The 23,198-nt window shown below is 37.6% G+C and overlaps 2 protein-coding genes across 2 annotated transcripts; both read right to left on the bottom strand.

Annotated features, from left to right (window-relative positions):
- Window positions 1-969: 969 nt before the first annotated feature.
- LOC306863887 (large neutral amino acids transporter small subunit 4-like) lies at window positions 970-11,543 on the bottom strand. The gene is made up of 14 exons (XM_079407469.1): window positions 11,422-11,543; window positions 10,567-10,804; window positions 6,837-7,131; window positions 6,618-6,673; window positions 6,452-6,528; window positions 4,731-4,823; window positions 4,514-4,647; window positions 4,226-4,419; window positions 3,991-4,134; window positions 3,364-3,496; window positions 3,106-3,238; window positions 2,601-2,674; window positions 2,353-2,476; window positions 970-2,254 (listed from the first exon to the last, which is right to left on the bottom strand). The coding sequence occupies exons 2-14, from the start codon at window positions 10,724-10,726 to the stop codon at window positions 2,093-2,095; spliced, it is 1,779 nt and encodes a 592-aa protein (XP_079263595.1). The 5' UTR covers window positions 10,727-10,804; window positions 11,422-11,543; the 3' UTR covers window positions 970-2,092.
- LOC306864429 (ferroxidase HEPHL1-like) lies at window positions 10,791-18,072 on the bottom strand (the record flags this gene model as incomplete). The annotated part of the gene is made up of 13 exons (XM_079408439.1): window positions 10,791-10,804; window positions 14,208-14,370; window positions 14,490-14,623; window positions 14,852-15,048; window positions 15,356-15,368; window positions 15,482-15,616; window positions 15,704-15,843; window positions 15,918-16,022; window positions 16,114-16,124; window positions 16,213-16,418; window positions 17,326-17,470; window positions 17,635-17,840; window positions 17,931-18,072. 13 exons carry the CDS (start codon window positions 18,070-18,072, stop codon window positions 10,791-10,793), a joined length of 1,611 nt encoding a protein of 536 aa, XP_079264565.1.
- Between the last annotated feature and the right edge of the window lie 5,126 nt (window positions 18,073-23,198).

Genomic DNA, 23,198 nt, shown 5'->3' with positions numbered 1-23,198 from the left:
TCACAAATTATGTAACGATAAACTGGTGCAGTCTATTTATAGCACATCTGGAGACAGATCCCACCATCCGATTATTTTCATGTAGTTACAGTATGATCTGTCCTCCATCAAAGCGTTTCTCAAAGCACATTAAATACAGTGTCTCCCATTCACAGTTTATATATATTTCAAAACCAGATGTACTAGAAATCTGATTATGTATAGAGCATTTTAGAGCTGATTTCTAACATGTAGGCTAATGTCATTCAAAGTTTATTTTTCTTTAATTTTTTATAAATGTTCCATTTTAATTCAATTTATAAAGAACCATTAATATGTGAGAAAATTAAGTGGGATAATACAAATAAAATATTCACATTAAATAAAATATTTAAAAACTTTTAAATAATTTACCATTTATTACTTGTACTAAACCCAAAATAAAATATTATCTATTTTTTCCCCCACAAAATAAGCAGATTTGTGTTTTTTTTTATCTGTTACTGTTAGGTTTATTCAGTCAATCAGTTATTCTTAAGATTTCTGTTGTTTTATTTTGATTTGTTTTAAAATGTTAGATAAGTGTGATATTACAAATGAAGTACTCAGATTAAATAATATTTTAAGTAATTAAAATAACTAAATACTTTTCATTTAATAGCTCATTGTAGAAAAGCCAAAATAAAATAAAAGTTTGTTGTTTTCATTTGTTACTGTTAAAAACTAGGCCTGTCTATGAAATAATCACAATCTCATGATTTCCATTATTAGTAAACAAACTTAAATCTTTGTTTTGGTTTTTGTTTTGTTTTCCATTTTTCTCCACTGTTTTTAAAGACCCCGGGTAATATCAGATGACTAACAATTTCATCAGAAAAAACAGCTAAATATTTTTCTTAACTGATTATGCTTTTAAAAAAGATATTTAATCCTACAATGAATGTAACAGACACTCAATGTTTTCACAGTAAAATAATACATGACAAAAATGATCAATAATTAAAAATTTTATTGAATATATATAGTCCTCAACAGTAATGCCATATAGAACAATACATAAAGGTTTTTGAAAAAAACACAAACAAACTGCCGCTGAAACACTGAGATGTAAGTTAATATAAAAACCTTTGCAAATAAGGCTGCAGTGTCCATATGGTCCGTTAGATTTTAAAGAAATAAATACATTGCACACAACACCAACACATTTCCACAGTATCCTTGGCTCCAGTCCTCCCATCAGCTATCATCAGCATCGCTAACTTCACTGTAAACCGCACAAAAGGCACATTTGTGAGTTAAGTTGTGCTTTCTATATAATATTTTACTTAGAGGTCCATTATAACTTGATCTTACGATCGGTGACACAAATGACTCTTAACACACTCTGAAATATCACAGAATGTTAGTGAAAGAAAGACAGAAAGGGGGCTTATGGGACATGTGTTAAAAGTGCTGTTGTTGCCCTGACATCTGCGGCTCAGCTTTCAGCCATCACATCGCAGATCATAAGCATTTCAGCCTCTTTTATTTATGCATCTCATGCGCATGTAGTGTAAACACATATATACAAACTGAAATGCACAAATTGTGGCTTTCATAAAGGAACTGTGATGAAAAGAGATCACAGATCTTTTTCATAGTTGCAACATTATTTCATAGAAAAATGTAAAAAGCCCTTTGTGGATTATAAATGAAAAATGTGGTCTTTAGTGAATACAATTGCATTGCACCACAACTATTACAGTGAAAACTGGGGCAATAATGGTTTACATTGAAATCCCTTGTGAAGTTTAGTTGAATGAATAGGGTTGTTTTGGGTGTTAAACGGTGTATATAAAAAATCATGCTGTATACTGAAATGCCCCTGCTTTTATGGAGAAACAGTCAGGGTTGAAACTTTATCACATGCAAATGCGTAATATAAAATATCTGTGTAAATGAAAATAAAATGGCGAAGAAGAGCGTTGCTTTCTGTCTCTCTCATTCCTCTTTTCGTCCATTGAGTTACTCAGTAAACCTCTAAGAAAGAGGCATGATGGTATTTAATCGTCTCTGTGTTTGTGTAGCTGTGATGATTCTCTCATGCCTTTATTTTTCCCTTTATCTGCTTTCTTTATACGAATGCCTCTGGTACGTCAGTTCCGTTGATTTTGAGATAGATTTTAGCATTATTTTCTTTCTCCTTCCTCTTTTTGTGCAGGGTTTTCCTGAAGTACAGCAGGTAGAGTGGTAACAGGAAGCCCAGCATGCTGACAGCCAGCAGACCAACATTCACCTACACCAGAAATTAAACATAAAGAGGATGTCAAAACATGCCTAACGGGCATTTAATCCATTTAGTATTACTAAAGCTCTCTGTTGTGTGTGTCATACCCAGAGTGGGTCTCCCTTCAGTGGTCCCATCATGGCCATGAACAAAGGCTGCTGCAGCAGAGCGAACACAGCGCTAACCAATGACTGCATTCCTGTCAGACTGCCGAACTGAGATGATGGGTACCTGCAGATGCACAAATAGATTATTTGTTATCATATTATATGATTTAAATGCAGTTATTACTGACAAAAGTGATGATCACAAGCGGTATTTAATCATGTTTTATAGATAATATTGATAAACTCACACGGCGGCGTAAAGTCCACCGATGGCGGAGTGGGTGAAGCCTCTGACAATGGTGTGAAGGACAAACGAGAGTATCTGGAGAAAGATGGCAAGGGTAAATCACAAAATCAAACATTCAAAACTTGTTTGTTCAGCTGTTTCTTATGGTAAAATTAGCAGGTGAAATGCTAGTTTCATAATTAGGCCACTAGGGGGAGATGCTGTACAACTAAGCAGACACTCAAAGTACCAACAGCAAATGGTTGTTGCTTCTTTTTTCTGTGTGTACATACTGATCTTACTGATTCTACTATATGGTATACTTGCATACTACTCCATATGTATGAAATATTAAGAGTAGTATGCTATTCCAAATTTCGCAATAACCGCCTTCTGCACATAAACAAAATAGCATGACCACTCTTAATATTGCTGCAATATGTATACTGTGCGCACTATGCAAATACATGCACATAATAACCAGTAATATTCATCATATTGCAGGATTAATTCCATACATAACACACCTGAAGAGGGAGGTTAGGAATTAGGCAGGTGATGCCAAAACCGACAAGGAGGATGTTGGTGAAGATGAAGGCCCGTGTGGCGTTGGTGACTTTCTGAATTTGTCTGTCTCTGCGTTTTGGCTGGGGCTCGTCCCTGGAGACAAAGAGCAAATAAAAACACATTTAAAACAGCTGATTTTTTTGTATTTCGAGCTTCAAAAATGATTATTTAGGTCACATTCGCATCCATAGATCACTTGGAAGTGTTTCATAACCTACTTGTTGGGCTCTTTTTCATCGTTTTCTCCATCATCGCATTCTTTTAGCTTCCAGTCCATAATCTGACCAATGACTGGGGTCGTCATCAAGCACAAGAGTTGCATCATGCCAAAAATGGAAGTGTAGAGGCTCACTGAGAGAGAGCAAGAGAGAGAGATTATAACACTGTCTAATAGGTAACGTCTGAGGTTAGTTAATAACTACTCTGGTTAATGGCTGAGTTTACGGCACCCTACAGACTTGTGTATGTGTTACGGCCCAGAGCACAGGTGGGCAGGGAATGTGTTATGCTTGACGTGAGTACAGGAGAAGGTTAAATGCTAGAATAACAAGCTTTAGGAAAGACACGCTCTACTGCTTTCTACTGTGCTACTGAGATTCTTACCCAATTCCATTCTCTCAACTGCAAAAATAGTTTAAAAAAAGCCATTTAGAGGGCAATTATAATGTCCATGAATCTGAATTATCGTAAATAAATTGCTGTATTTCTTTATGGAAAAAAAATTATATTTTTTTTCCATAAAGAAATACAGCAATTTAATTACGATAATATATACTTATATAATATGTACACATGTATACTTTTTTCCCTGTTTTTTCCAGACATATTTAAACATGCTTATTCACCAGTGTTAAGATCTCCTCCACCGAGGGACTCCAAGATGTTGTTCATGGCTCCCATGTAGAAGATGAGACGCAGTTGAGTTACACACATGGTTACCAGACTCAACATGAATAGAGGGCTGAGAATGCTCTTCATGAATGACTGAGCTACAAGGAAAACAGAGTTAGTCTAAATTAGTTATTGACCTGTCTTATTACCATCATTTCTGACCTTTTCTTGTGTCAGACCATCACTTACTTTCCTCCTTGGCCTCACACTGCAGTTCCAGGTCCATGGTGGACAGGCAGAGTTTTTGGCCCTCTTTGGCAAGCTCTTTCTGTTTCTGAGTGTTATCCACGCTAAGACGCTTGCCCACTGTCGTCACCTGCTTATAAAACTGCTTTCCTGTAATCTTATGGTCAAATCCCAGCCAACTGAACTTGATCTTGACGCTGGATAGACGGAGAGACAAAACACATACAGAATGAGTTTCAGATATTGCAGATGTTTAATGCGTATGAGTTTTGTGCATGTGTGTTCACATACGTGTAGTCCATATCTTCGGGTCCAGGGAAAGGCTCCAAGGGCCAGTTGAAGAAGCAGTTGATGAAGACGAGGCCTGCACAGCCTGCCCAGACCACCAGAATCATGATGAAGGTCACACCAAGGTCATAAATCACCTGTAAAGATAAACAGTTAGTATCTAAGAACATAATGTGGCATTATAATCTTGTTTTTCACCAAATTTTTTAATCTAACAAACCTTGACCCCAGGAAAGGTGACAGCCGAGGAAGCGTACGAGCCAATCATGAGCGCAATGAAGGTGGCACGCAGGTCGCCAAACATGTTGGGCAGCTGGAAGGAAACATGGAAACATTTTGGGTTAAATTAATTGTTAATTAATGAATCTCATTTGTTTATTAATGTATTGCTTACTCATTTAAAATGTATAAATTCATAACAATCCTTGCAAAAAAACATATTTATTAAAATTACATTTAAAAAGTTTTTAAAAAATTAAATAGTGTTTATTTTAATATTTCATAACAATCCTGGCAAGAAAGAAAAACATTAATAAAGTAATTTTAATTTTAATTATATCATTATATATTAGGAAAAATAATATTTATTTTATTTAAATTAAATGACATTTATTTTTAAGTTCTTTTTAAAATTATATTTTAAATTTAATATTCTTATCCTATTCTTATTCAGACTGTGGCTATTCAGAGGATTGATATGAAGACAACTGATCCACCGTCTTTCTCTATAAATGGCAACAGGCAAGGAGAGATAGCCAACAATTATGGGCTGACGAAAGCACAGCAAATCAACAGTGAAAGCAGTTTGAGTTCAGAGGCACTGACTAGAGCCAGAGAACGAGGTTGGGAGAAGTGAAAGAAAGAAAAGAGAGAAAGAACAATTGACAGATGATTAGAAAACTAGAACACTACCAGTGACCATGAAATATTTTTGAACACTTAATCCACACTTCCTTCTTTATTCCTTATTGTCAATAAAACAGGAATAACTAGGGCAGTAAAAACTGAGGAATGATCCGTCCAGTCTGAACTGGCAGAAGCGGAGTCTCTTTTATGACTCTAATTGGAGCACAGACTGGGGCAGCCTGCTCACAGTTATGCTTTGCTCCTGTGACAACAAGTGGATGAGCAACAGCGAGTGTCCTGTTATGTATGTAATGCATGTTATGTAATGCATCTGAAAGTGTGTGATCAGGCAGGTTTGTGATGGAAGAGTTGTGTTTTGTAAGAATTCCTGTCACTACTGGTTTGAATGTATTCTCCAAATCAATTGTAAAGTTACTTTGCTACCCCATTTACCCTTCAAGGGGGAAATGCAACATGACAAACAAGAACAAACCTTTGCATTAAGCCATCAATGCAATCTTCACATTTTGAGACAGGTGCTGTCTTTCATTTTCTTAAGTCTTGGCCATAAACATGTGGCAAAAAGTTAATTTTGGACTCTGGGTGTGAGTGTTCTTGTGAGTTCATGGTCAAATAGTTCCTCAGATCATGCTGAGTGCATGTTAACCGCAGGCTATTCTTACTGGGTCAGCACACTGGATAGTACATCATCAGGAGTTAATGCATGGTGCCAGTGTAGCAATAAGAGCGAGTCAGCAGGAAAAACACAAAAGTAAGACTCACAGATGAGTCTAATGATTAATCTACTGCACCATGCTTGAGAGACGCTTAAATAAGAGAGAGGAAAAAGAGACACAGAGACGTCTAACTAGCCTGGATGTAGCAGGATCAAGAGCACCAAATGTAACAATTCAAGAATCAACCACTGAAAAACCCTTATTGGTTAATCTGAATATCATATGGGACCTATCCCCTACGATTTTTATGCTAATTAGCAATGTAAATATTACAGGCAACTCGGAGTAAGCAAGTTCAAACACAGAAAAGAGCTGAACAAAAAAATAAGTGCACGTTCATGAATAAGCTAACACACACCGTAAGTGAAGTGAAGGTCATACACATTCCTCCAAAGCCATTAAAGGTCAAAGCAATGAAGATCAAAACGGACAGATCTAGAAAAACAAGCAGATGTTAAATGATGGAATATTATTGGTATCTGTTTCACTAAATTTGAACTCAGTTGCATATATGGTGTTCTTACCATTTGGGTTGCTGGCTCCATAAGCAATCATAAGGCACGAGAGGGCAAAGCAGGCACTGGAAAAGAAAAAGTCAGTTATCAATGGAAAGTACTTTTCAACACTTTTCTGGTCATTCATCTTTATTGTGATCTGACCTTACCACACTTTTCATTTCATTAACAATTTATCCATCATGTGACTGGTATAGTAATGGCACTGAAAAATTAAGCACATGCTACCTTCCAAGCAGGCGGAGTTTGCGTGGGCCGTATTTGTCCATGACGATTCCAAGAGGCAGTGTGATGGCGCTGAGGAGGAAGGAGCCCACGGTGAAGGCCAGATTAAGCGTCTCATCCTGTTCTTTACAGATAAGCCAGCCATTCATCCTCAGATTGTCCTCCGGATGGTTTAGAGGGACCACCTCCACGCTGCCATCACGCTGGGCAGGCTGAAACTCGTCATATTCATAATCTGCATCATTCGACGGTGATGAAGGCACAGCTGGTAAGGAGAAGTTTGCCGTTGAGCTGTTTCCTTTGGGAAAGAAGGAGAAGAGGAGAGATGTAAGAGACTAAGCTAATAGGACCCATGTTAACCGTAACCAGCAGCAGCTACCATGTTCCAAAAATCAGCTTGAACACCGATGTGACCTGATATCCCACCCATTTGCATTGCAGTACTCAACAGGTGACCATTTCTGTTAATCATGTTGATAAAGAGTGAGAGAGTCAGATGTTGGTGTAAAAACCTGTCACGAGTACCCCTGCTGTGAGCCCTATACTGTTACGTAAGCATCAGTTGCTTGTAATTCCGGTTGCTGTCCAATCATGCAGATGCAACACGTGTGGACTCCAACACCTCATGATAGTTCTTTGAAGTTCCTGAATGTTTTTTTTTTTTTAAAACATGCACTCTACGGCCTTGTCAACACACCATGGGTGGAACAGTCAGTGGAAGAGTTTGGAATTGTCTGAGCATTTCATAAAAACAAGGACACCTGAGAAGGTCATCACTCGCTCACCTTCATGTCGTTCCAAACCTGTATGACTTTTTTTCTTCTGTGAAACATAAAAGGAGATATTTGCAGAACTTTGGGGTCCAAGCAACATTGACTTTTGATGTATGGAAACTGAGACAATTCTTCAAAATATCTTCTTTGCGTTCTACAGAAGAAAGTCGTGAGCTACCCCTTGTAGCTATGGTGTCCATACAGTCAAAATGCACAAAATACTTGAACTTCCAAACGACTAACCAAGTTTCACTACTGAACAGCATGGTATAAACCAGTATAAACAAGTCTGGAATGAATTCTGGTTTAAGCTGGTCTTCTCAGCAGTTCTCCAAAGTGTCTGAGATCAACCTTCACCCAGAGGTAAAATGTGTAGAATGAGGAATCACCATTATGTGGTCTCAATAAAACCTGAGATAAGGGCTGGGAATGATAGAAAGAAGAAAGCTGAACATTTGCTCTTCTTTTATCTTGTTCTGCTGCAGGAACAATGTTTATAATCGTCCTTTTGGACTATTGTACTGTCCTGTTCCACATTATCTCACCACGCACATACATATAAGCTGATACCGAACCAGATGACACTCCATTAACAGCTGCTGTCTCACTGGACTGGAGACATAAACTAGATAATTAGACCTGACCTTAAACTAATCTAGATGTTTCTCCATCTTAAAAGCTGATGGGTGATAAAAGTATGATGTTTCTTAAAAAATAATACTTTTCTCAAGAAGTGAGTGAATTAGACCAAAATCTTTCTTTTCAAACCTCAAGATACCACCCATTATTGGTGTGGAAACAGTGACTTCGCTGTAATTATCCACTGTGCCAGTGTCATCCTGATGATACACGTGTCTTCCTTCCACAACAAAGAGAAGGTTTCTAACTCCAAGTGTGCTTTAGAACTGAGTGCAGAATGTTCTGATGTGTTTGGCATCTTTGGCATCGTGAACTTTCTAGTGCTACACATGAAGGGTTGGGTTTTATTTTGACTGCTAGGAAACTAGCAGGGCTTGCACTGTCTTCTTTCCTAAACCGTGCTGATGTGTGAACAGTGTTCCTGCTGTAAACCTAAATAAAGGTGCACCAGAGAGGGTGCGTAGGCCACACTGATGTGCAAGACACACCCGGAGAGATAGCAGTCACCCGGTCTCAGCAAAAAAATTATTTAAAAAAAACAGGTCGGGAGTATGTGCGTTTGATAGAAGGGTTGATAGAGGAGCATACATGAACCTACTGAACCTTGAGGGGTTTATTACTTAACCTCACTGTAATAAACTGTCTTCACTGTAACAATTAAGTAATTAATATTGCTTTTTAACTAATCCTTCACCTATTTTCAGATGGGCCGACTACCACGTGATGCCTTTCTGAGTGTCACATGGAAATTGAAATTCTTAAAATTATCTTAAAATTTTGAAATGGTGAAGAACTAACAATAAATTCACATTTCTAAAGGAAACTGTAAATATATTAACATATTAATATGAAGATTTGGGAACAGATCAGGGCAAAAGTGGGAGTGAAAACAAGGAAGGGTTGTTCTTTTGATTCACAGCCATTACTTGGGTGGCCAGATCTGATAAAATGTAAAGAACAGATAGTGAATAAGACACACACACACACAAAATACAAAGCGTCCCTAACCTCATTTCTGAGAAAGCCTGAACGTGAAACTCTTATCATGACGACTTCAGTGATTGCATGATGGGAAATCTAGTGTATTAAACCACAAGAGTCCTCACATGCTTTGCATCATTTAAAATGTGAATTTTTATAGAATTTGAATGCTGACTAATGTCTCATCATATTGTCCTTTGAGACTTATCTGTGGACTTGAAGCCTGCTGAATGCTCTTGAACACTGACGGTTTTCGCTGAGACAGTCTTATTACATCACAATAATGTGACTGACCGAAAGGACAGTCAAATCAGCTGAGTAATGTCAAAAAACGAACTATGACAGCAGCAAAAAGGAACGATAAGCACTTTCCAATGCAAAAATGCCATGCCAAGCAAACAGACAGACACGTGAGATGCCCACCACTCCACCCAGAAGAAGTGGTTTTCCTAGATCTAGCCAAACGATAAGCCTCCTACAATTTCCTTCACAAAAAAACTCTTTTTCTCCTCGTCTTCCCCTCCTCTACCCCCTTTTTCTTGTCTGCCTGGGAATTTCAAACCAGCTTTTGTTGTTAAAAAGGTCTCAATGTCCTCATCTTTTATTAAATCAAGCCCAAAGTGCCCGAGAGAGAACAGGACAGTGATAAAAGGGCATCACCAGCCACAATAAGACCAAAACATGTTCTTATGTGATGCTAATCAATAACAAAGACAGTTAAATAAATTAAAAATGAGATAATCAGCAGTTCTGAGGTTCTAACTGAGATGAAAAACATCTTAATTTACATCTGACAGGCTGTAAGCCTCTCAATTTAAAGATACACGAGATTAGCTCAAGATCCCTGTGGAAAGCCCTTTAACATTCTTGTGTTTTACTGTGACTACCAGCTGATTTAATGGAAGTCTGTGGTAGTGTCTATGGTTGTGAGGCTCCTGAGGAAAGACATCATTCCTCCTCCTTAGAGAAAATAAGCACAGAATTGTTTTGCTGCAGAGCGCAATCAGTTACACCACATAAAACGCTACTGTCAATGATGCATTACTGTACAATACACATGTGATTTTAAAAGTAGGGTCTTTCAAGTACTATCAGATGCAGTATTTGTTTCAAGATCAGATTGGAATGAAGGAATGGATGGAATTTGCCAATATCCGTAGTAAAAAATAAAACACAATCATGCATTAAATTAAAATTTTTTTCAAAGGTAAGATCACAAGCTTGACTTGCACACCATGTAACCTAAATGTTCCTCAAAGGCTCTTCTAATTTGCTATTTTTCTTGAATTCTTGGTGTTACATTATATACAAATATATATATAGTTCAGAAGGATTCATACCTGGATCTGTGCAGAGGTATGAATAGAAACCCTCAGACTTCAGCATGATGAGTAAGGAGCCCCAACCCAGCAGAACGGCAGAGAAGAGCAGATTTTCAATGATGGCTGTTACTGCCATCCACCAGCGGCGGGCAAATGCGGTGGCTAGAGTGGGTGCCATGGCTGCAAGGAGTAGGATAGCAGACAGACAAGAGGAAAAGGGTGGTCGACAGTGTCTGGTGGATTCAGACCTCAATATCTGTGGATAAAGAAGAGAGAGGTGTGTTGAAGTCATTTGAATGTAATGAAATGTTAATCATTTCTGCTTGTGATGATATAGAAAAATACTGTAGATAGAACTAAAATAAAGACAGTCCTAAAAATTGTTGAGCATGCACTTTTTTTCTTTTTGTTCTTGAACTCTTAATTAGTAAGATGTGTGAACGAGTCACTAAAGCCACTTCAAAGACCCTTCTTTGTTATGCATATCACTTTCAGAGTCGGTTCTTTCAAAGTCATTCAGCCTGTTTTTGCAATATAGGCTAGTGTAACAATAGTGACAGGGAGGGGTCCCAAAACTAAAATTCACATTACAACAGACTTCATAGATGCAAAATATCATAAAGAGAGCTTTTTAAGTTAAATAACACAAGAAAGTCGAATTTGTAGCCTATATCCTACACACATGCCTTATTATTCTTATCACTTGTAATGTAACTTTAATGTTAAAAAAAACTGTCAGTATGTGAAAGAATAATGTTCTTTGTTTTGTTTTGTGTGTGTGTGTGTGTGTGTGTGTGTGTTTAACAAACCAACTGGTCATATAATACACAAGCATTTGTTTAAAATAGTATATAGTTATAAAAAAAAACATACCTTTAAGAGGCAGGCAAACAAGTTCTGTAGCCTTTTTATTGCAGAGTGGTCTTCCCCTTGATGCCTTTGCTCTCCCTCTTCCCCTCTCTCTGTGCCTCCTGCAGTTACCGTCACTTACTGAGAATTTCTTTCAGGGCAGCTGACGAATTTATAGCGGTTTCATGTGGGAAAGCATCGAAACGTTTCTATTGGCTGCATCGGGAGGCTGAGTATACCTGTCAGCCAATCAGCTGCGAGTATGCCGCTGCACTGAAAAATCATGGGCCATCAACAGGTGAGCTTGATATTTATCAGCATTTGAAGAAGCGGGCTCGATTTTGTACAGGATATATGTACAGGATATAGTTTTAGATTTGTCTTCTCATTAAACGGGAGGTCCTTTTATCATCAACACTGACATCAATATTTTCGACCGAGTTTATTGATTATAGTTATTTCCTAAACTGCAGATTAGAACTTGAATTATGAAGGTGGATGAAGTGAAGATAAATCAATCTCAGAGACATTACAGCCATTCAGGTGACAAATTGACATAAAATCAAAAGTTTCATGAACTTGTTTTTCTGAGGAGTCACGGACGAGAGGTAGGCTATAGGCTATATGCTGAATTGCAAAATGCAGATAAAACAGCAACAACAAACTAGCAAACTGTGTCATCGGCAGAAGTCAACAAAAACAGCTCGAAGTGTCGGAAAAATTATTTGTTACTTAACACACGATACTGTTTCACTCTCCAACCACATCTACTGAAGAATAAATAACATATTCTGACAGACCATAGCTACACACAAGCTAAAACCAGGTTAAGCTGGTCTGGATTTCTTGGCGGAAATTATGGTTACCTTGCTGATTTTATCACATAGCTAGCGATAAAAGGGGAGATTTATGCTTAGGTTACATTTTACATGCCAGAATGTGGTTTATTGTTTTGTTCATGCCATAAACTATTCTGCAGTTTTCAAGCAGTACACACTCGGGCCTGGCCACAGCAGATACCGGGTGTAAATCTCGAAACACGTCGCTCGTGTTATTTACCAGAATAGAGACTGCTCTGACAGGCGCAAAGCAGTGACTGGGTATTACTTTCAATCTACTATATCTACTATTAAACGTCACATTTTCTACAAGTAGTCTTGTGTTTTCGATTAAATCATTGTATAACAGTGTTGTAGCCTATTGATCAACCTAATCAGCAAGAACTGGTATCTATCACTGTCATAACACACTGACTGATAGCTGACACACACACACACACACACATACACACACACAAACGTTTATCATGTTAAATATGCCGTCTGTAAACTGTTTACAGTAGGATATATTATTTTAAAAAGTTATTAAAATCAATCTATTTTCCTAAATAGTGGTAATTATACACTGAATAAAACCAATGATTGATGGCAAGGAAACAATGTGTGTCAGTTAGCTTGTTTATTTGAATGAGTTTTGTATTCTTTCCTATAGTGAGCTGATATGCCTGTTTCAAGTTTGTGATCAATACTTTATCACTGTGATGGGCACATGCTTAATCAGGAGCTTCAGACCTATTATCTTTGCAAAACAAAAGCAGAGGTTTGATAAGAAACTAGGAACCATTCACAGGTGTTGACAAGTATTCTAAGAAGTTTCATGAGGACTTTAAAGTCAAATGTTTACTGGCAAGGTTCACTTCTTTACATCATAATCCTCAACTGGGCACCAGTTATTTAAAGCCTACGTGATGAACTTCATTCAGTTGAGAACGCAAAGCTGTGAGCTCAAAACGAGCACATCAAACGAACTAAGAGGAACAAAAACAACTGCTCACCCTGTTACATAAGCTCCAATCAGCTCACTTGTTTTTTACTTTAACGCCGTCCTCTGTGATTTTAGTTCCTTCTCACGTTGGTCTAAAGCCGCCTTGTGAAATTCATGATTTTACCCTTTAACGTCCGTAAGAATAAGGTAGATCTTTATCCCAAGAACTTCAAACAAAATTGAAGGCAAATGCTCATTAACATATCTTAATGAAGGTGCAAGGAAAAGGTCCTGACCTCTTCTCTCACTAGGTGGTCTTGCAGTAAGTGTCACATTTGAATGTTGGTAGCTGTTTCATTTTGATACATAAAAACATGCCCATAGCTATCAATTATTTAAGATTTATTTTTCAAAACAACTTATATTAATTTATATATTTCTTCAATTATAGAATATGTTTAAATTACTCTCACAAAATCTAAATATTATCCCTTTATTTATTCTATTCTTATATTGATTCGTTATCTTGATGATAAAAATGGTGCCTTTATTGTAATTTCAGAAGTACAAATAATCAGCTTTTTTTTTTTCTTTTACTGTCGTTCAAAAGTTTGGGGTTAATACAATTATTTCATATTTTTATTCCTTAATAAATGGATGCAGCAAAGGCACATTAAATTTAAGTACACAGTTACAGAAATTTTCTATTCCAAACAAATACTGTTCTGTTAAACTTTCTATTCATCAAAGAATCCTGAAAAAAACGTATAATGGTTCCCCCAAAATAATTTTTCCAACATTGACAATAATAAGAAATGCTTAAGCAATTCAGCATATTAGAATGATTTCTGAAGCATCGTGTGACACTGAAGACTGAAGTAATGAAAATCAAGCTTTGCCATCAGAAGAATAAATGACATTTTTTAAAAATGTTCAACTTGAAAATTATTGTTGTAAGCTGTAATAATATTTCACAATACTGTTTTACAGTATTTTGATCAAATGAATGCAGCCTTGGTGACAAAGCCAATAAAACTGTAACTCACCTGATTGGGGTTTGATAATAAAAGTTGTCTCCATTCCAGCACGGATGTGGTTAGCAGCATGACAGTGCAGAAGCCACTTTCCATTGATCTCTGCCACCATCTCCAATGTCTGAAATGTTCCTGGGATCAGGTCATACACATCAGTACGGTGAGCCTCATCTGCCTGAGAAAAAGAGTCATGATAATGTTTGCGTTTAGTGTTAGAAAACTGCTTGCGGAAAACACTAGTAATTTCATTGAAAAATCATTTTATTTTATTGAATCTGATTGCATATTGTGCACCTTGTAGGTGAAGGTCTGAAAATGGACGGTGTGAATGTCTGCTTCATTGCCCATCACAAACAGGTACCAAACCACCCTTTGTCCCTCCACCATTTCTAGACCATGAAGGTTTGCATAGAGCTTCCCATTGATCTCTGTCAATAGTGGCATAAAATAAAACTCTGAGACAAAATTACACTAATGTAGTTTCTACAAGTGTCCTTTTTTTCATTTATACTCTGATGTACAAAACAAATAGTAAATCCTATTTAGTCCATAATTTATCTAATAATGCCTCCTAGTGGTCATAATTTGACTTTTTATAGCATATCACAGCAAAATACTTAACTAGGGTTGGGTTGCATTTACTTGTGAGCTCTCACCACACATCTTGTTGCTTTTCTGAAACTCAGCATCTCTCAGAAGAGGTTCTGAGCTGTTGTAGTAGGACTGAATGTTTTCCTCCAGGTACCAGGATTTATTCTCATCAAACACCATGAAGAGGAGAGCAAATTCTCTATCCACATCCATTCTCTGTCTGTCCTGGTCCAGTACACCTCTCCTGCAGATTATTAATGTGCTGAAAATACATACAATAATGCATAAATAAATATTGTTTATGATATTATTATTACTGTCACAATAAAGAAGGCTAAATAAATAAATAAATCAACAACAATAACATCATTATACAGTATTAGAAAAAGAACTATTATTTTAATATTAGAACTATTATTATAATATGACATTCAGTAAGGAATTAAAACTATATTTATGTTATTAAGAGCTTTACCTTAACAAAGTCCACAGCTGAGCGGTAGGCAAATGCAATGCAGTTTGGGTCAGATACTCCTGGACAGGATTTCACTGGAATCATCCACTGGTACCGAGTCATATTTCCTGCAGTAAAGAGTTTAATTTGCATTCACAACAAGAACATTATGTGTCATCTGTGTAATGGGTAAACGTAGCAGAACAGGTGAGATAAGGAGGCAAATGGTGGATGTTTCAACTTCCTCTGCCTGGCATGACGGCCTCTGGTTTAGAAGAAGTCCTGACTCCATGTGCCTGTATTGAGTTAGGATAGCTGGCTTTTTTCATGAATGTGATTAGCAAAACCTGACCTACTTCAGCTTGGATTATAGGTCCTATAAAACACACATAGATTATCATATTCAAATGAGGAAAACCTGATTTATTAGGCAAAACAAACATTTGAATAGTTATTAAGTCACCTAAAATCTCCAAGTGTTCCTCTTGAGGCGGTCTCAGTTTCCTTGTCCTGAAGGTGGCATCAGTGTATTCTCGATAAACTGCTTTCTTATATCTGGAGCCTAGTCTGTTCTTTCCCGTCCCCACAAACAAACAGCCAGGACTGAGACAAGAATCTGGTTACAAATCCCATTCAAAAACTGCAACACCAGCAAAAGCTGTTGTATATAAACTGACCTGTTGTCCTCAGCCGTGTTGAAGTTCTGCAGCTCCCAGGTGCGATCAGTTGAGTAGTCCCACTCTACCTCTTCAGCACAGATGAAATACTCAATATCTGAGACTCTAACACTGAGAGGTCCTCATCTTCTGAGCCCATCACTCTATACAGCTGTCTCATCCCACCAACATAGTGATCAGAGACTAGACAGCCCACCTCAAATACACCTACAATCACAGGAAATATGTAGAGGGTGCAAAGCACACTATTGCTTATTGTGTTTTTGTGTGTGTGTAGATAGGTAGATATACTGACCACTGGTTGCATGGACACTGTGACTGTAGTGTGTGGGAACAGGGCCAGCGTATCACGATTTGTTCCCTGTCTCTGGAAGGTGTTGCCTTGGAAGAAAATCCCATGCATGTCCATCTCTGTGCCAAGTCCCATGAGGTGCCATCTGACCTTTGACCCCTTATTCATCTCAAGGCCAGGCAGGTTCCCATACCTAAAACCGTTCACAGCTACATTACACAAAATCAAGAAAGATCTTGAATGGATTTTAAACTTTCAGCTGATATTTCACCATTACTCTGAGTGGGCTTCTGATTTTTTTTAAATTGGGCTTCTGATTTTTAAGCCAAAAATATGCTTCATTTGTCTGTTTTGTCTGTCTGCTATACTTAAATTTGTAATCTGTCTGTGTATAGTATTGATTTGAAGCTGATGTTTTAAGTAATTTATTCATTTGATATCATTGGATAAAGTATTAAATAGTGACGATCTTAAAAGGAAGATGAGCGTCCGGCTTAAGATTATGCTCGTGGGCGGATATGTTATTTCAAAACTATACTGTGTAAAAAAACCAGACAGATTGCCACCTTACTAGTTGGGCCTTTGATTTTAAGAACTACTTACAGAAGATGGAAAATACTATAGAGAAAGTATCACAAATTAGTCATAGCATGCATGTGTCAAGTTCATGATCAGAGGTGTATACCAGAGACGGAACTTTGAGGATGTTCAGAAAGGCAGACAGAAAGTGAAGCATATCCCAGGCAGACAGAACTAAGATGTGTGTGTGTGTGTGTGTGTGTGTGTGTGTCTGTCTGTGTGCATGTTTATGTAGTTTATGAGGACACAAATTTGTATAATGACATGGGTATGACAGAGGTATTACAATATGAAGGTGGTTTATGAGGACACTGTCTATGTCCCCGTAATTCAAAAGGCTTAAAAAACATACTAAATGGTGTTTTTTTGAAAATCTAAAAATGCACAAAGTCTCTTGTGAGGGCTAAGTTTAGGTGTAGGGTTGGTGTAGGGCAATAGCACACACAGTTTGTTCAGTATAAAAACCATTACGCCTATGGAGAGTCCCCATAAACCACAAAAACCAACATGTGTGTGTGTGTGTGTGTGTGTAAATACCATGCATTTTATTGGTCTCCTGAAACTCCATATTCTCTAATTCTGATTCATTGGTGTCATATGTTTCCATGTTCTGATTCAAGTACCAGCTGAGATTTTCATCAAACACAGTAAACAGCAGAAAAAACTCCAGATTGACGTCTTTCTGTAAGAAAAATCCTATCATGCATGTGTATCTACATATAAAAAGTAATTATTTTAAAATACAATTATGGCTGATGTGCATATGGGTCAAGACGAGATTTAATATGCAAATGATTTAGAAAATCTCTTTGTCATGGGCCAGTCCAGCACCCAATCTTATTTTACCTGCGCACCTTTGGAATCCAGTGCATCGTTCTTACAAACCAGCAGGGGGCCTATGAGACCAGAGTTGGTGTCTCTGACTGGATTGCTGGAGGAGAAGTACAGGTAGGAAATACAGGGAGGGTCACTTTCAGAAGGTCCCTCCCTCAACTGCCACCTGTAGGTGAACGTTTCACCTGGCTGAACCTGATATCCTTTCCGTTTTATACCTACAGTACATTCAAAGACATTTATCTCTCTTGGGCCGAACAAACCTTTTGATTGGCATAAGTTAACCAGATGGTGTAAACAAGTCTCACCATCTTGATAAAAGACACCCTCAAAGGGTTTGTCGTAGTGGAGTCCATGATGCTGGATGCTGTAAATTCTGTCAGCCTTGTTCAAAAACATCATCTGAAGGGTGCTTCCAACTTCAGCCCTCAATGCTGGACCTACAAGCATAATGATAACTAAATGGGACTGAAAGGTTTGAATCATCAAACTCATTAAACACTTTATAACTAACTGAAGTTTAAAATATTATTGGCATTATAATGATTTAGATCTTACCCAAAATGCCTAGATGATTCTCAGCACTAGTTTGTTTTCTCTTTAAAGGATTAGTTCACTTTTAAAAAAACTTTTGCTGATAATTTACTCACCCCCATGTCATCCAAGATGTCCATGTCTTTCTTTCTTCAGTCGAAAAGAAATTAAGGTTTTTGATGAAAACATTTCTCCATATAATGAACTTCAATGGGACCCAAACGGTTCAAGGTCAAAATGACAGTTTCAGTGCAGCTTCAAAGGGCTTTAAACGATACCAGATGATGAATAAGGGTCTTATCTAGCGAAACGATCGGTCATTTAAAAAATAAATAAAAAAGTTTAAGTTTTATAAGCATAAGTTTTTATAAACTTATATTTTATTCACAATAGAATATAGATAACATATCAAATGTTGAAAGTGAGACATTTTGAAATGTCATGCCAAATATTGGCTCATTTTGGATTTCATGAGAGCTACACATTCCAAAAGATTTGGGACAGGTTGCAATAAGAGGCCGGAAAAGTTAAATGTACATATAAGGAACAGCTGGAGGACCAATTTGCAACTTATTAGGTCAATTGGCAACATGATTGGGTATAAAAAGAGCCTCTCAGAGTGGCAGTGTCTCTCAGAAGTCAAGATGGCAAGAGGATCACCAATTCCCCCAATGCTGCGGCGAAAAATTGTGGAGCAATATCAGAAAGGAGTTTCTCAGAGAAAAATTGCAAAGAGTTTGAAGTTATCATCATCTACAGTGCATAATATCATCCAAAGATTCAGAGAATCTGGAACAATCTCTGTGCGTAAGGGTCAAGGCCGGAAAACCATACTGGATGCCCGTGATCCCCGTGAGCCTTAGACGGCACTGCATCACATACAGAAATGCTACTGTAATGGACCACAACATGGGCTCAGGAATACTTCCAGAAAACATTGTCGGTGAACACAATCCACCGTGCCATTCGCCGTTGCCTATAGGTCAAAAAAGAAGCCATATCTAAACATGTTCCAGAAGCGCAGGCGTTTTCTCTGGGCCAAGGCTTATTTAAAATGGACTGTGGCAAAGTGGAAAACTGTTCTGAGGTCAGGCGAATCAAAATTTTAAGTTCTTTTTGGAAAATTGGGACGCCATGTCATCCGGACTAAAGAGGACAAGGACAACCCAAGTTGTTATCAGCGCTCAGTTCAGAAGCCTGCATCTCTGATGGTATGGGGTTGCATGAGTGCGTGTGGCATGGGCAGCTTACACATCTGGAAAGGCACCATCAATGCTGAAAGGTATATCCAAGTTCTAGAACAACATATGCTCCCATCCAGACGTTGTCTCTTTCAAGGAAGACCTTGCATTTTCCAACATGACAATGCCAGACCATATACTGCATCAATTACAACATCATGGCTGCGTAGAAGGAGGATCCGGGTACTGAAATGGCCAGCCTGCAGTCCAGATCTTTCACCCATAGAAAACATTTGGCGCATCATAAAGAGGAAGATGCGACAAAGAAGACCTAAGACAGTTGAGCAACTAGAAGCCTGTATTAGACAAGAATGGGACAACATTCCTATTCCTAAACTTGAGCAACTTGTCTCCTCAGTCTCCAGACGTTTGCAGACTGTTATAAAAATCAGAGGGGATGCCACACAGTGGTAAACATGGCCTTGTCCCAACTTTTTTGAGATGTGTTGATGCCATGAAATTTAAACTAAACTTATTTTTATTATACATTTTCTCCGTTTAAACATTTGATATGTCATCTATGTTGTATTCTGAATAAAATATTGAAACTTGAAACTTCCACATCATTGCAATCTGTTTTTATTCACAATTTGTACAGTGTCCCAACTTTTTTGGAATCGGGTTTGTAAAAAGTAATATTTTACATTGATTGTAGTTACTAAATAATGTGATTTTCATTGTAGTAGCTGTAATATTTTTCCTTTATAATTGATTAATTTACTTGTGGAAGTGAAACCAAGCCATATTTGTTTGTTTTATGTTTTGTATCATATTTGATGCATCTGACTTTAGATAGCTTGTAATGTAATGAGATCTTTATAACAGTTTAGTAGACTACTACTACTACTACTAGCATACTACTAACAAAGAATACATATAAATATCAGTTGTCATTCTATATCTTTCAATAATATGTCACAATAAGATGATATTTAAATACTTACGCTTTCTGATATTAATTTTAGGGAGAAATAAACAAATTTAGTGCAATACAGTGGGGATTCCTCAAGTTCCTCAAAAGTCTGATATATCATATTTTACTCACATTTTAACATGATTTTCCAAAAAAAAAAAAAGAAATGTATGAATAATCAAGTGAACCTATGTTGTTTCAGTCCAGTAAATGTTCATCTTGAAACATAACAATATAAAACTTATTTGGCACCAGTGGTCTGTATGATTTACTTAGGCTAATGATGCTTTTGAGAAATGCAGCCCAGGCTGGTTTTTGAAAATTTAATAGGACCTGATATTGACGGACATTTCACAGTTAACTGTTAATTCTTTGTTCAACAGAGGCAATTAGAGGAAATATAATGAGTAAATCCAGCAGAAAGAGCAAAAACTTCAGGAGCTTAGAAAGGCTGTGGATTCTCACAAGGTGAGTTTTTAGAGGAGAACTGCTTTGAGCTGGAAAAGGTCAACATGGAAGTCCAGTGTCGGGCCACTTTCCATACTGTCTGAGAACCCTTGCTTTGTGTGTCCTAACAGCGCTCCGCTCAGGCAGCAGTGGAGGACAGTGAGAGGATTTTCACCGAACTGATCCACTCCATTAAGAGAAGAGGTTCTGAGGTCATACAGCTCATCAGAGCTCAGGAAAAGGCTGCAGTGAATCAAGCCGAAAAGCTCTTGAAGAGACTGGAGTCATCAATTGATTTACTGAAGTGGAGAGACACGGAGCTGGAGCAGTTGTCACACACAGACGATCACATCCATTTCCTTCAGGTGACAGGATCCTGACACTAAAGAGGACTTTTACTAATCTTATTAAGTTCTTTAACCAATAATATAAGGATTATAATCTGTGTAACATTTAGATACATAGAAGATAGATAAGAAACTTTATTGTCCCGAAGGAAATTTGAGTTGGACACATACAATGCGATATCTGCTGTTTTACACAAATAACATACTACGTACATTTAATACCTACAGCAACCCCCTCTCTGCCCTCCCCACGATATATAGTAAACCACTAAACTGCACCCTACCTATTGTGCAACACACCTATAATCATCTCAAGTTCATGAACCTATAATCATCATGTTTTTCATCCATAAAGGAAAAAAAAAAAAAATAATAAAATGTTAACCTCTAGCTAACTTATCATTTAATTCTTTAATAGACAGTGGGACAAAAGAGTTCTTAAAACGGTTAAGCCTACACTTAGAAACTCTGAAACGCCTTCCCGAGGGAAGAAGTTGGTACTCAGAGTGAAGGACATGAGTGGGATCTGAAATAATTTTTTGAGCCAATATAGAAACTGTTTCTTCAAAAAGAGCCTGAAGTGTGGGATACTGCTTAACTCCCATAATTGTCATGGCTCTCTGTATTAGCCGCATAATCTGGGCTTTCAAATGCACACTAAGATTTCCAAACCAGGCTGAGATGCCGTATCGCAAAATGCTCTCGATTACAGCATGATAAAAGAGAAGCAGCACTTTCTCAAATAAAAAATAATTTGATCCCCTGCTGATTTTGTACGTTTGCCCACTGACAAAGAAATTATCAGTCTATAATTGTAATGGTAGGTTTATTTGAACAACGGGAGACAGAATAACAAGAAAATCCAGAAAAACGCATTTAAAAAAAAGTTATAAATTGATTTGTATTTTAATGAGTCAAATAAGTATTTGACCCCTTTGCAAAACATGACTTAGTACTTTGTGGCAAAACCCTTGTTGGCAATCACAGAGGTCAGACGTTTCTTGTAGTTGGCCACCAGGTTTGCACACATCTCAGGAAGGATTTTGTCCCACTCTTCTTTGCAGATATTCTCCGAGTCATTAAGGTTACGAGGCTGACGTTTGGCAACTCGAACCTTCAGCTCCCTCCACAGATTTTCTATGGGATTAAGGTCTGGAGACTGGCTAGGCCACTAGGCTAGGCTGGGAAACACCAAGCCGACAGTCGGCCATTGGCCAATGTCAGGCCGACAGCGAGCGATGGTCGGGCTAGTTTGTTTGGTGTGTTCCACTCGTCGGGCTCACGTTGGCAGCAGTTTGTCCGAGTCAACATGTTGAATCGCCATCTGCGAGATGGAGAACTCTGATTGTTTGTTCTGTTTAAGGCTGGAATACACTACACAATTTTTTAAATCTGAACAGATTTTTTAAACACTAGGTATCATACAGTTACGACTTTGTAAATTGTGACAAAGGAAAACTGGGAATCGTACACTACACGACCGAGGATCATACACTACCGGACTTTAAAGTTGTTGCAATCACGACAAACTCACGCAGAAAGGTGCGCCTTTTTGTTAGGAGGCGCATGACAAATGAAAGCATATGTGTTCTAAAATCGGCTGAAAATATCAAACATATCAAAAATATCAAACTCTGAAGCTACAAAATCGGAGTCTGTGACCATCATACACTACGAGATTTTCTGTGGAATCTGTCAGTTGTAATCTGCAGACTAGCTCTGACTTTCCTCAACTAGCATCAACTTGTTTGGACGGGAAAATTTGTAACTCTGGAATTGAGTTATTCTGGATATTTACTCTTCATACTTCCCCTAAGGGTATAAATGATGAAGCACTGTTCAATGCGATGCTATGTGACATTATTAATGTATTTTATTTCAATCTTTTACATTATAACATGAGTTAATTTTTTTTATTTTGAGATAACCTTTCTACAGGATGTTTCAAATATGATGTATTATGAGATTTTATGACTGGTATTTATGTATCATTACCGTTATTGGTCATGTTGTTTTTAAACGAGGTTGTGCCTGAATATTTTTGTATTCCTGATGAAGGTCATAGACCGAAACGTCGTTAATAAAGTATTGTAT

The sequence above is a fragment of the Barbus barbus genome (genome assembly GCF_936440315.1).
Source record: "Barbus barbus genome assembly, chromosome: 45".
NCBI classification, from domain to species: Eukaryota; Metazoa; Chordata; class Actinopteri; order Cypriniformes; family Cyprinidae; genus Barbus; species Barbus barbus.
The sequence above is the reverse complement of the archived record's forward strand: the minus strand, read 5'-3'. Positions and strand labels throughout refer to the sequence as shown.

Coding starts and splice junctions, on each gene's coding strand:
- LOC306863887 (XM_079407469.1), bottom strand. CDS start 10,726: ATGGCACCCACTCTAGCCACCGCATTTGCCCGCCGCTGGTGGATGGCA. Junction 4,135..4,225: donor GTGTGAGGCCAAGGAGGAAA/GTAAGTGATGGT, acceptor TTTTCCTTGTAG/CTCAGTCATTCATGAAGAGC. Junction 2,675..3,105: donor TTCCTAACCTCCCTCTTCAG/GTGTGTTATGTA, acceptor ATCTTTCTCCAG/ATACTCTCGTTTGTCCTTCA.